Source organism: Cydia splendana, chromosome 5 (assembly GCF_910591565.1).
Source record: "Cydia splendana chromosome 5, ilCydSple1.2, whole genome shotgun sequence".
Lineage (NCBI taxonomy): Eukaryota > Metazoa > Arthropoda > Insecta > Lepidoptera > Tortricidae > Cydia > Cydia splendana.
Genome location: NC_085964.1, coordinates 21,256,572 through 21,269,918, shown reverse-complemented (window position 1 = coordinate 21,269,918; position 13,347 = coordinate 21,256,572). Strand labels below are relative to the sequence as shown.

Sequence of the window (13,347 nt, the reverse complement as noted above, 5' to 3'; positions counted from 1 at the left end):
AACTGCACATTTCTAATAGGTTTTCCTGTCATCTATAGGTAAAGAACTATTTGTGTATTTTTTTTCAAAATTTTATACCAAGTAGTTTCGGAGATAAAGGGGGCGAATGGTAATTTTTTGGCTATTTTCTTAAATAACTTATAAACTACCTATGTATTTTAAAATTATAAAAAAATATACCATTTGAAATTCTCAAGATGAGCTCTTTCATTTGATATATAACACGATATAAATTGAAAAACTTTATTTTTTAACTTTCTCATTTACCCCCCAAAAGTGTCACTAATTTACATTTGTATACCAAATTTCAACTTAAGTGGTCCAGTAGTTTCTGTGAAAATAGGCTGTGACAGATGGACAGACAGACATATGCACGAGTGATCCTATATTTTTTGCCATTTGGCTACGGAACCCTAAAAACTGAACAAAATACAATGAAGCACGTGAAGTAGGGAAGTACTTACAAGTTGGTCCTGTTCAGGTATTTTTAAGGTGACAATTAGTTAAGGTTGTCCAGTTTACTTTATTTATTAACGAGATTCCGATTTTTACCCTTTAAGTCTAAAACCGTGTTAGAATGCGTTCTCACTGTTACGCTATTGTGGCATTTGTGGCCGATGTTTGGACAAGCGATGCACAACACGGGCATGTTTCACAAACAACTCTTACGAGGAAACATCTGTAGCTCAACTCTTTGGAATTGGGTACTTTCCTCCACTTAAAATTGATTATTTCACACAGTGCACAAAATAAAGCTCCAGATAATTATTAGAATTGTTGGTTAGGGTTCCGTAGCCAAAGGGTAAAAACGGGACCCTATTACTAAGACTCCACTGTCCATCTGTCTGTCTGTCTGTCACCAGGCTGTATCTCATGAACCGTGATAGCTACTTGAAATTTTCACAGGTGATGTATTTCTGTGATGTGTGTGACGGAACAAAGATAATTATTAGAAAAACATAAATAGCAGTTATTTTTTACACAATTTCTATTTAATGAATCGGATAGAAATATAAAAAGTAGGCGAGTCGTGACGTCACTATACTCGTTTTCATATAAATTCCATATTGGTAAATCGTTTTGACAGTTCTAAAATAAAGAAGCTGTTTTGACTAGTAGAGGTAGGAAAGTACCCAATTCTGTCTACATTATTCCGTTTTTGTGTTCCGTATTTCAGTTTTTTTTTATTTAAGTATGTGGCAACAATTAAATAAGCTGTCAATTTGATTTCATAGTTATTTTTTGGCAAATATTTTTTTTATTAACTGCTTTTTTGACGAAACACTGGGCAGACTATAAAGACTTGATTCACAGATTCTGAAGTGCCGACTGTTTCTAATATTACGAAATTTTCCACATGGAAAGTTGTCACATTTTCCATTACCAAAAAAACCGGGCAAGTGCGAGTCGGACTCGCGCACGAAGGGTTCCGTACCAAAATGCAAAAACCGGCAAAAAAAAACGGTCACCCATCCAAGTACTGACCCCGCCCAACGTTGCTTAACTTCGGTCAAAAATCACGTTTGTTGTATGGGAGCCACACTTAAATCTTTATTTTATTCTGTTTTTAGTATTTGTTGTTCGGCAACAGAAATACATGAGTCTTAGTAATAGGGTCCCGTTTTACCCTTTGGGTACGGAACCCTAAAAAGGAAACTTTCTTTACTCCTTAAGGCAGGGATTCCACCAGTGTGCGAACACTTCCATCAAACAGCTCAAAGAATTATTTTCTTACTAGCTATTCAAATTCAAATGAGGACAATACCTTCAACCCAGCCACAATAACTACAAGGCCAATTCGATAGAGCCATTACGGTAATCGTCTTTAACTGTAATTACCACGACACACCTATGTAATTATTGAACAGAGCAAATAATGTAACATCTGGTTACATATGGATGGGAATTCTAAAGATCTGTAGATGTAACTTTTTTCATTACATTTATTTTTCTAATATTGCACTAAAAATAAAAGCGCTGATCTGAGGATTAAGGTCAATATGGCTAATTCCATCATAGGGGCTATTCGGTCCACTAGCTTTAATTAATTAATTTCATAGACAAAGCAAGCTTTGCTTTTAGTTTCAGCTATCAAGAGCAAATGGTTTTTTTTTCTACGATTGAAAATCAAAAAGACCGCTATACAATTTTTGGTTGGGAAGACCGTCATAAGGCAAGAACGCTCGTATTTCTTTACGTATGTCGCTCAGACAGTCAGAAAGGAAGAGCTTGACTCCTGCTCTACCGACCTTCTGTAAGTGAAGTTTTTTTTATTATTATTAGCCTGGTTTAGTGTCCCACTGCTGGGCAAAGGCCTCCCCTCGCTTCCTCCACTCAACGTAAGTGAAGTATGTGGACAAATACAAAGGCAAGAGTTAAAAGCTGTCTTCCCTTATAGACGGTCTTCTCCACATTTAAACTAGTTTTTACGAAATCGACTGCCACCTCTCCCAACATAGTTTTTATCACCGACCGCAGCTTTTATATTTTTGATTAACATAGTTAACAAAAATCCTTGTTAAGTATTTCTAAACTAAAATGTCCTTTTGGCATGGCCGTGTTAATTTGAGAAGCACGAACCATTGTTTACATGAACATCTGGAAATTTACTTATCCTACTGTTTATACATTTGTCAATGAAATAAATCCTTATAATAGTCTATTAGATTAAGGGTTGCCTTCGCGGTTGCCTTTTAGTTTAGCGTTGCTTTCTCAGAATTTTCCATATATGGTAACCCTATATGGGATAGACTATAGTTAGAAGATTAAAGAATAGTAACATCTGACTAATTAACCACTCGAAAGTGACAAACGCGACATCTATATCACTGATTCGCTACAGACTTTACTACATATATAATACATATAACCATAACCGCTACACGGTCATTCGGTTCGTTTCGGTAATATTTAATGCGTCTTTATTGACGGCTTCCTCAAACCAACTGAGGCCAGTTCCGTCGGTAGCGTGCATGGAAGGATTGTGTATGAAAAATGGGAGGTTTTTTTTTTTTGGGTAGATTATTAAACCACTTAAGCTCTTGTCTGTATCTAATATAGGTATATATAGCTTTTAAATGAGCAATTCTTGTTTATTTATATATTTAGGGGATCTCGGAAACAGCTCCAACGATTTCGATGAAATTTGCTATATGGGGGTTTTCAGGGGCGATAAATCGATATAGCTAGGTCTTATCTCAGCATGGGAAAACGCGCATTTTTGAGTTTTTATATGTTTTCCGAGCAAAGCTCGGTCTCCCAGATATTGTGTATATTAAGTTGATAACATCATGGCCGAATATTCAGTCATCTTTTTACTTTTTTTCGAGAACTTTTTTGTCTGTTCTAAACAGCACAGCCGAGGTTTAAACCTACGATTTTTGACCACTACACACATATGAAAATTTAAAGGTTAAACATTATCGTCGCGCCTCTACGGATAATTTAACTAAGAAGAGTCACCAGCAGAAGTGGATAACTGAGCCAAGGGTTCAAAAGCACACGCTTTTATTCCCTCTACAACCAAGGTGTGTTATAATTTAGAACATTTGGTCCATATAGAATATTTAGATACTCGTACTTCTGCAGCTGACTGTACCTAAAGATCTATGACATTCTGTGAGAACCGGTCAACTTTTTTAACACCGCTTAATACATTTTATTACCCCATTACGGAAAGGTTCATAGTTTTAGCAGTCGATATATGTTTGTAGGCATGTGTATATTAACTTTATATGTATGTTTATGTTGTATTCCACTGTAGCGCCAAAACTACTGCACCGATTTTGGTAAGTTAGTTGTCAATCGATTGGTTTTTATAACGCGAGTGACATAGGCTATAATATTTTATTAAATTTAAGTTTTTGAAAGTATTCTAGCCAGATGCCAAGTTTTTTTTGTACAAAACATTTAATTTATCACTATTAAGATAATTCTCGAATACGTCTTGCACTGACAGAGATAAATATGATTAAATATCAATCACATAGTTATCACCAGAGATAAGGATAATACTACATACAAAGAAAATTACTACTTCACCAAGATTTTCTTATTGGTGCACATGTAGTAAATAGTATTATGCATCCTTGGCCTGTATCTTAAGATTAATAAGATTATGCATATGAATTAGTTAGTTATTATGTCATTTAATAGTGACAATACAAAGATGTCAGGGATCATTATTAACATAACATTAACTTGTGCCTGTGTTTATAATGGTATTTGTGTAATTTGAACTATATTGAATATATCAAGAATAAGTTTACAGTAAAATGCTCTTAAAGAAATCATATTTTTTATTTCAAGGGCCCTATGATACCTATCAAATCTACAACAGTAATATAATTTATTCTAAAAAAATTACTTAGTCATTGTATGTGTTTCTCCATTAATGATCATTGTATTATTGTGTTACAATTTCTAAAAGATATAATATAAACGAAACCATAATTATTAAGTTAAGTTTGTTATTTTAACTTCAGACAAATAAAAATCAACATTTTTAAAAATACTAATCACGTAAAATATTTATGTAATTAATTGTTTAGGGATTAGTGCAAATTAAATGGGATCAATATTTATGAAAAGTAAATAGATTTTTTTATGTTGTGAAATTCTGATTTAATTGTAATTCCTTTGCCATTAATTAAGGTGTTATGTAAATGGCCTAATACAACTTTTATTTTGAACATTTTAAAATTAGTCCCCAAACCAAAGGGCAGATTTATTTAATCATACAAGTTTTTATAGATTATATAGTAAGTATAAAAAAAATATTAGAAGGAACTGTTAAATTAAAAAAAAATAGGTATCTACGTCAAACGGTCTCTGAGAAAAACGCATTTAACTGGTTTGCAAGACCGAAGTGATCCCATAAGTGTTCCGCAAACAAAGTTTTGTGCGGAACACTAAATATTAAACCAAAGATCATCATAAAACTATCAAATCAATATTATAATCTATTTTTTAATATATATTTTTTTAAATGATGAAGTTTATTTATTATCTTCTAAAATGTAAGACATCTTCCTAGAACATGAATAGAGCAATAACATCTATTCTCTAGAAATCCATAACATTTTTTTATTAGTCCTTAATGTGCCCACTGGTAGGAAGAGGTCTCCCCTTATTCCTGTTCCTAGCTATTTCCTGCCAACCTATTTATATAAAACAGTTCCATTATATAGATACTGACAAATGACGCACAGACACCATTGAAGTATATTATTATCATCATAATGATTTAGAGGTCCACTAAGAAAGGATTTTTGAAAGATCCCTAAGAGAGTGATAAAAGATTTAAATCTCTTTGAACCATAGTTTACTTTTTTGTACTGTTCGTTTGTCTATCATGTTTTATTTAATTTACTCTCAATTGCTCAAAGGATGACTGGAAGAGATCCCTTATAGCAGCGGTCGGCAACCAGCGGCCCGCGGCCCGCATGCGGCCCGCCAACCTCTCGCTTGCGGCCCGCGAGCCTCCCTGGTTATTTTGTATGTAATACTGATGATCGACAATGTCTGCTAAAGACACAAATATTACCGAAGTGCGGCCCGCGTCATCTTCGATAACTACTATGTGGCCCTTGGCTGCTAAAAGGTTGCCGACCGCTGCCTTATAGGGATAAGTTCACGTTTATTTATTTATTTTAATCTTTTTTGCACAATACATGAAGGTACAAATGGTGGACTTAATGCCTTAAGGCATTCTCTACCAGTCAACCAATGGGTTAAACCAGAAAGATTAAGTAGGTGCAGTGTCTTTGTACATTATATATATTTTGTTTCATTATAATTTAACCTGTCTTATGTACAATAAAATGTTTACATACTTACATACATATATAATGAATATATTAAAAAGAACACTCACCTGGTGGGCTATCGGTGAGTATAGTAATTCCGGTGGGGTCGACATGCGGCGGGAACGCCTCGTACATGTCGGCCTCCTCTTCCAGCACGGCCGACAACATGGCGGGCATCACTACACAACACAACACTACACAGTCCTGGCTGCCCGGGGCTCACGCGCATGAGCCCGCCCGAGCCATAGCAGGCCTAGGTCAAATCCTGCTGCACCATTTTCAAATCTGGAATACAAAAACTTTTTTAAATATGATAACAAAACCCCTTTTTTTTTAATTATAGATTTAAAAAAAAAATATGATAAGCCCTTACAATATCAGTGGCGGATTTGCCCTAAGGCCCAGTAGGCCCAGGCCTAGAGCGGGAAGATATTAGGGGCGGCAGAAATTTTGACCGGTACAATTGTGATCTGGCTGGACTAGTGGTTATAGCATTTGCCTCGAATGCAGAAGATACTAGATCTATCCCACCCCTAGGCAGCCTTAGGCACTTATTCTTTTTTTTTTAATCTATTTCAGTTTATAAATTTAATAGGAAAAAGAGCTAAAAATATCTAAGTCTGATGTTAGAGGGTAAGGAAGTCTAAGATATGGATGAAAATCACTTTTAAAATACTGTAAAAATGTGCAATAATAGATCATTTATGTTTGTAAATCCAACAGGGTATGAAAAATTTCCTCTGAAACTGTAATAATTCTTTATAGGATCATTTAAATATTCATAATGTTCATCCGGTACTAGAAAAAAATACCGAGTGAATGATTACTGAATATTTTCCGGTCCTAGTTAGAAACACTGAGTGAATGATTACTGATGAATGTTACTGAATATTTGATGAGCTAAGTGGTTAGTTGGCAAGCTTGGCACCATGAAACCATACTAGATTTATTTCATAATCATATTAGCAAATTTCTAAGCAATAAAATAAACATCTTACACAGTACACCGCTATAGCAAGGCTGCACACACAGACTGAGTTATCAACACTAATCAAATGATTACACCGGATAAGTGACTGACTGAATCAGTTACCTAATTGATTATAATTAAACCTTGTTTGGATCAGCTGATCCCAGCGGCTGCCAGCACTTGACATGTTAAAGCTATTTTAAGAACCCAGCTTCAATGTCAGCCCGACTTTTACTTTAGAAAGGACTCACCGCAATCCTGGCAGTAAATGGTGCGGAGGAGAAGTGGCGACTCCGTAGTTACTGCTTTAGAGTACCCCAGCGACTAAGGCCCGGAGCGCTCCCGGCCCGACGCAATCTCGATTAGGATAATAGCCCCCGACGGTCGACGCTTTGTCACTTAAACGAACACTGAACAGTATGAACATCACTCAGCATCAATAACTGACCATACGCACTCATACATTGTATTAAAAGATCAATTTCACTGATAATATCAACTAATTTTGACTTTGTTAATCAAATTATCTTTATGCCGTTTGTGTTAGTGATTATGTGTCTTGCGATTGATATGTGCGGATTGTTCGAATTCGATTTTTGCGGAATAAACTTCGGTTGGCCCGGTCGACGATGTGAAATACACGTCCGCGATTTGTGGGAACGCGAGTACTCGCAGTCGCTCTCGCGCGGTCGTCGCTCGGAATGCCATAGACTTGTGACTCAGACGTGTCAGGTGTTTCTACCTTCAGGCTGTGAAGTGTGAACTATGGGGATTGAGGTTGCAAAAAAGGAGCAGTCATTTTTCGTCATTTTTTTTACTTTTCTAATGTACATTACATTATTCCGATGATTTATACGCTTGTCTATCCCGTAATTTTAAGTAAATTTGATAAAGAGTAATTTTTTTCTAAGATATCAGTCACGTACTTGACCTTCCGAGCTCACAAAAGTTCGTCTCTTTCAAATCGAGAATACTATCTTTAGCCGAACTTTATCATATGCCAAGTCAGTCTTATCGTGTTACAGTGTTTGTTTACCTATCACGCGGTCCCTTATAAAATACCAGTTCTTTTTTACACATGCACTGAGTTTAGATATCATTAGATTCATAAGACTGAAATGCCTAATATTCTTCTAACTACAAATACTCTTTTGTGAAAGGTCAGCAAATCATGTAGGTATTTGGGAGTTGGGTTGGGAGTGGTCAATTGATTTCACTGTTTATCAACTATTATTTAAAAAACATGATATTTAATTTGTTACATATGAAAAGATGGTACCTTGTTACCTACTTACTTACACAATAATGTTTTTCTATTTTGCCATGTTACCTATAATTTTTATTCAGGTTCTGATTTTAATTTTGAACACAAATATGAGATTTAGGAAAATGACATTCTCTAAATTATAAGTAGATATAGTTACTAAACTTACTGTACTGTACTGTTAGATATTAAAAATGTTAAAATAAGTAAGTATTTATTTTAATACGTCGGATTAAGGTCAAACCGCTTATCAATGTTTTAGTATCAACGTCAACGCAACTACTTTTGGGCCTATCTGTTTTTGTATGCTTAATCTTAGGTTTGTATACTCTTTTTCAGCAGGTAAAAGTGAAGTTTAGTTTAACACACATAGAAATTTATTTAGTGACTGTGACTAACAATATATTTTAATTTATGTATCTATTCCTATTTGCAACTGTAGTAATATTTTACTCATTAGTTTAATTACCCAGCTAATGCTCAAAATTATAATTGTTTACAATATGAAATTTTCCTTTATTTTCTGGAATCTGGCAACATACATCTGTAGTTCCATGACAACGGGATAGATATATTTAGAATAGGGTATGAGTGACAAGGATACACAGAATTTGGAATAGGTACCAAAAAAAGATCATCTTTCAAATATTATAGTATTCATAATGCTAATTTCATAAAAGAAATATTTACTTAAGACACTTATCAGCTGCGTTTGATTACTTAACAAAAGCTTTATTTATTTGACATTGTTTGTATTGATTGTTTGCATTATAGTATGTATGCATAGCAACATTACTAAACCATAGACAAATAAGTTATGAAAATCCTACTATTTGGTAGAAAATTAAAAGAACGCTAAAACGAAAGGATTCCATTCCATTTCATAACTCAAACATTTATTCAGCAAATAGGCCACTTGGCCACTATCACATCGCCGTGTGCCTGCTATACGGCCACAATTCAAAATTTTTAATTTTCTGGATTATTGCAGATTCGTATTCAAAATTGTTCAATTTACGACCTTATTTCGAGAGCCATAGCATAAAAGGTCTTTAAGAGCCTTTTTATCACAAGTGGCCTTATGGATTTGACCATAAATAGTCAGACCATTCCCTGCAATACAGCCACTTGCCAGTCTGCCGCCTGCTCCCGCGGCGTTCGCACGTGAACTTGACGGCCCTTTTGAGTTGTGGCTATATAGCACACGTTTTAAATGAAGCTTTTGAGTTGCGTCCTAGAGAATAATAATTAGATAATGTTGCTGATTATAAGCTAGTTACACATATTATCGCGTACAGTGATGTTGTTCCTATCAAAGTTGATAAAATAAAGGGATTTTAACTATTTTGGTGTTTTTATTTATATAATTTGCATAGTAACCTTTATCCAATAATTTTGTGTTTAAATTTGGCCGCATCCCAAAATCTTTAAAAAACGTGTCTGCAATACGGCCACAACTCTAAATACCTGTCTTTCGGGCCTTGTGTCTTAAAAAATATACATTTCTTTTAAAAAGTGGCGTGGTCATAAGGAGGGTTATATCATTCCGAGTAAAAAAAGCTAAATTTTAAATTCGTAGACCTAAAACTAAAGGAGTAAGATCCTATTAAACACCCTGAACTATACTCTCACAACTTTGAGACGCGATTTCTCGATAAAACGGTTTTTTGAGATGTGGCAGTGTAGCAGGCACACGGCGACATGTCAAGTGGTTTTACAAGCAATAAAAATAAATCATAAATTATTAAATATAGTTGAATTATTAAGTATAGTGAATTACCGATTCAACCCCACCAAGACACAAGTTTGCGCGTTCACCGCTAAGAAAACCCTATTTACTGTGGTCTTTATAAATCGCAAGTCAGACCCCATATGGAGTACTGCTGTCACCTTTGGGCAGGAGCACCTGGATGCCAGCTTGGACCCTTCGACTCAGTCCAAAGGCGCGCTGTACCAATCGTCGATGATCCCAAACTCACAAGCGGTATTGAACCTTTAAGTCTAAGGAGAGACTTTGCCTCCTTGTGTGTGTTCTACCGCTTGTACAATGGGCTGTGCTCTGAGGAATTATTTGACATCATGCCAACGGCCGCTTTCTATCACCGCACCGCTCGCCGTCGGCAGGGTGTTCATCCTCACACCCTAGAACCTAAATGGTCGCGTACTGTGCGATTTAAGAGGAATTTCCTCCCGCGGACGCTCCGGCTGTGGAATGAGCTCCCTTCCAAGGTTTTCCCGAGGGTCTACAGTATGGGGTTCTTCAAAAAAGGAGTGTACAGGTTTTTAAAAGGTCGGCAACGCGCTTGTAACACCTCTGGAGTTGCAGGCGTCCATAGGCTACGGTGACTGCTTACCATCAGGCGGGCCGTAAGCTTGTTTGCCACCGATGTGGTATAAAAAAAAATAATAGGATAACGAAGAGATGTTAAATATTTACATGACATTTTTGATTTGAATTTTGGTGGTCATTAACTATTTTTGGGTTAACATGCAATGATTAATTCGGCGTAATATTTCAATAGGATAGCAAGGTGAAGGTAAATATTTTGGTTATAATTTCACATTCAAGTGGAGTTTTAATTTTGGTGATATTCAATTGTCACGTTTTTGGGGTTTTTACGTTATATTTTACTATATCTGGTGATCAGTTAAATACTAGCCATTAATAGGGTATTATACTGTATTTAAAATAAATTATTTTACACCATGCATGAAATAAAGCACCAGATAATTATTAGAAAAACACAGATAGGAGTTATTTTTAAACACAAGTTCTATTTAATAAATCGGATAGAAGTATAAAAAGTAGGCGAGTTGACCGTGACGTCACGATGTAATGTTTCATATAAATTCCATATTAGCAAATCGTTTTGACAGTTCTAAAAAAGTAACTGATTTGACTAGTAGGAAAATACCCTATTAGAGATGTAGAAATATGTCAAATTGCACAAAAAAACTATAATAAAAAAAATAACAAATACAAAAAAACTGAATTTTTTGAGGTTTATTTTGGATTCCTGACTGTTGGAACCATAGCTGGGCAGAAGTCCGTTAATCCATTAATCGTTAATTAACAAATTTAAGTTTTCGAGTAACGGATTAACTTTAAAAACCTGTAACGGACTTGTTAACATCCGTTAACTTTCCTTAAGTCCGTTAATCGTTAATACCTAAGTACCTACTCACATAGGGTTACCATATAACAGGAATGTTCCTGACATGTCAGGAATTTTGGCCTTTTGTCAGGAAGGGGACGGAACACGAAAATGTCAGGATTTTTTTGAATTGATAGACTTTTTTATAAAGTAGCTTTTTATTTACTTAAATTAATACAAATTATAGATTTAATGAAACTTAAATTAATAAAACGCGGCTATCGGCTCAATCGGGTGGCCATCGCTAACAGCTAGACCCCATATCGTCGTTGTCAAAAATATGAATGTCAGGAAAAATATTCGGAAATCAGGAATTTTGTCAGGAAATTCTAAATTTGTATCTGGTAACCCTATACTCACACCGTCGCACCAAGGGCCGCGCGCTGCCGCGTCGCGCCGATCACGTTCAGACTAGTTTGCGTTAGGTTTGTATGCAGTGCAACTTTACACTTCTTGCACTACTGAAGTACTGACTAAAGGTATCTGCCCACTACACCGTATCATACCATGACCGTAGTAGGAACGTGTCAGGCAAAAAAATATTCTTTGTATTAAAAAGTATGAGACTATGCCTACTAGCCCGTTCCGTCACCGACCATACCTGTCGCGTGCCATGCACGGACCGTCAAAAATTGTCGGCGAGGATATTTTGCCGGTGCCGAAACGCTCCATGCACGGCACGCAACGTTGCAATAACGGTGCTTGCAGGCGGCGAAACGGTGAGCATACGGGTTATAACCGCGTATGGTGACCGTTTTAAGCCCGTTATAAACGCGTTGCCATATTTCTTGCTCGCTGTTGCCAGTCTGATAACTATTCGGTCGCTCTTTCTGACGAGTCTTAGTCTCGCGAATAAACGCGGGTACTAACGGGGTGAAACGCGGACGCTACGGGGATTATAGGCGGATGCTATAGGGATGATACGCGGTTACGACGGGCACTAAACCAGTTATGCACGGGTATGAAACGACGTGGACACGTTCTAGTGGGCATAGTAGACCGTGTCGCTTTACATTCCGTGCCCGATACGTTCATAGTACGGTCATGGTATGATACGGTGTAGTGGGCAGAGACCTTAAGAGTCTAATATTGCTTACCCCGTGCGCCGTATGAATTTTGTTATTGCGAGAGTATGACATAGTCGATCGCGGCAACCTGCGGGCTCAGCACGGTTCCATTTTTATCTACTATCACTATGCGCGTCCCTTTCGCACTTACATACTTGTTAGAACGTGACAGGCATGGTGACAAGGGATAAAAACGCGACCGTGCTAAGCCGCCTGATCAGTTGCCATATAAGATACACTGGTGCGGACGAGACAAATATAACAACTTACTTAAGCAAAGCTCAAAATTTGGCAAAAATATGGCTAGATATGAAATCGAAAAATTCATTTGATGATTGTGCTTTCTTAGGAGAATCAATTTTAATAAGATTATTCCTCAAATATAGCACTAGTATACCTTCGAGTGCTGCTGTGGAACGCCTGTTTTCGGCGGGAAAAGATATTCTTTATCCAAAATGGGCGTCGCTATCAGACGACAATTTTAATATGCTCATGTTCATGAAGGGGAACATGCACCTTATGGCAGATGCTAGCGAATGATATTTTATTGGCTATGCTATTATTAATTAGTAATGATTACCATGTTATTTAGTAGCTTAGTCTTTAATAAAAATCAAAATTTATGATTATTTCTACTAGTTTTATTTCCTATTGCGTATATTTACGATTTCGAGTTAACGATAACGATTAACTTTAACTTCCGTTAAAACTTTTGAAAAGTTTAACGAAGTCTACTTTTTATTTAACGGATTAACGATTAACGAAGTTAACTTTTTGATTAACAGCTCTAGTTGGAACCATTCACCCAATGGCTTCTATAGGATGCCTTTTTCAAAAGTTTGAACAAATAAGTAACTGTTTTTGAGGAACACGCGTTCGGTTAAATGAAAATTTAGTAAATGAAACATTGGATAAACATTTCGAAGTTGCGATACGATAACCGCTCTAAGGTCCCTTTCTAGTAGGTTTCACACACATATGATGGCCGTAGTCCATCATAGTAGTATTTTCCTATATTACTATGGCAACACTATATCTTCTGTCAACTGTCACTGTCAATGTCACATTTACTTTCGTTTCGTCA

General features: G+C 36.2%; 1 protein-coding gene across 3 annotated transcripts in view; it reads right to left on the bottom strand.

Moving 5' to 3' along the window:
- Positions 1-7,510, bottom strand: part of LOC134790917 (GTPase-activating protein skywalker) — a 125,184-nt gene extending 117,674 nt beyond the window's left edge. For 2 of the 3 annotated variants that reach the window (XM_063761922.1, XM_063761920.1), the window contains exons 1-2: positions 7,029-7,509; positions 5,876-6,092 (exon numbers count right to left, since the gene is read on the bottom strand). In XM_063761922.1, coding sequence (XP_063617992.1) covers positions 5,876-5,984 — 109 coding nt within the window. In that variant the 5' untranslated portion in view covers positions 5,985-6,092; positions 7,029-7,509. Of the gene's footprint in view, positions 1-5,875; positions 6,093-7,028 lie in introns of all 3 variants that reach the window. The other variant, XM_063761921.1, reaches the window with a different exon arrangement.
- Between the last annotated feature and the right edge of the window lie 5,837 nt (positions 7,511-13,347).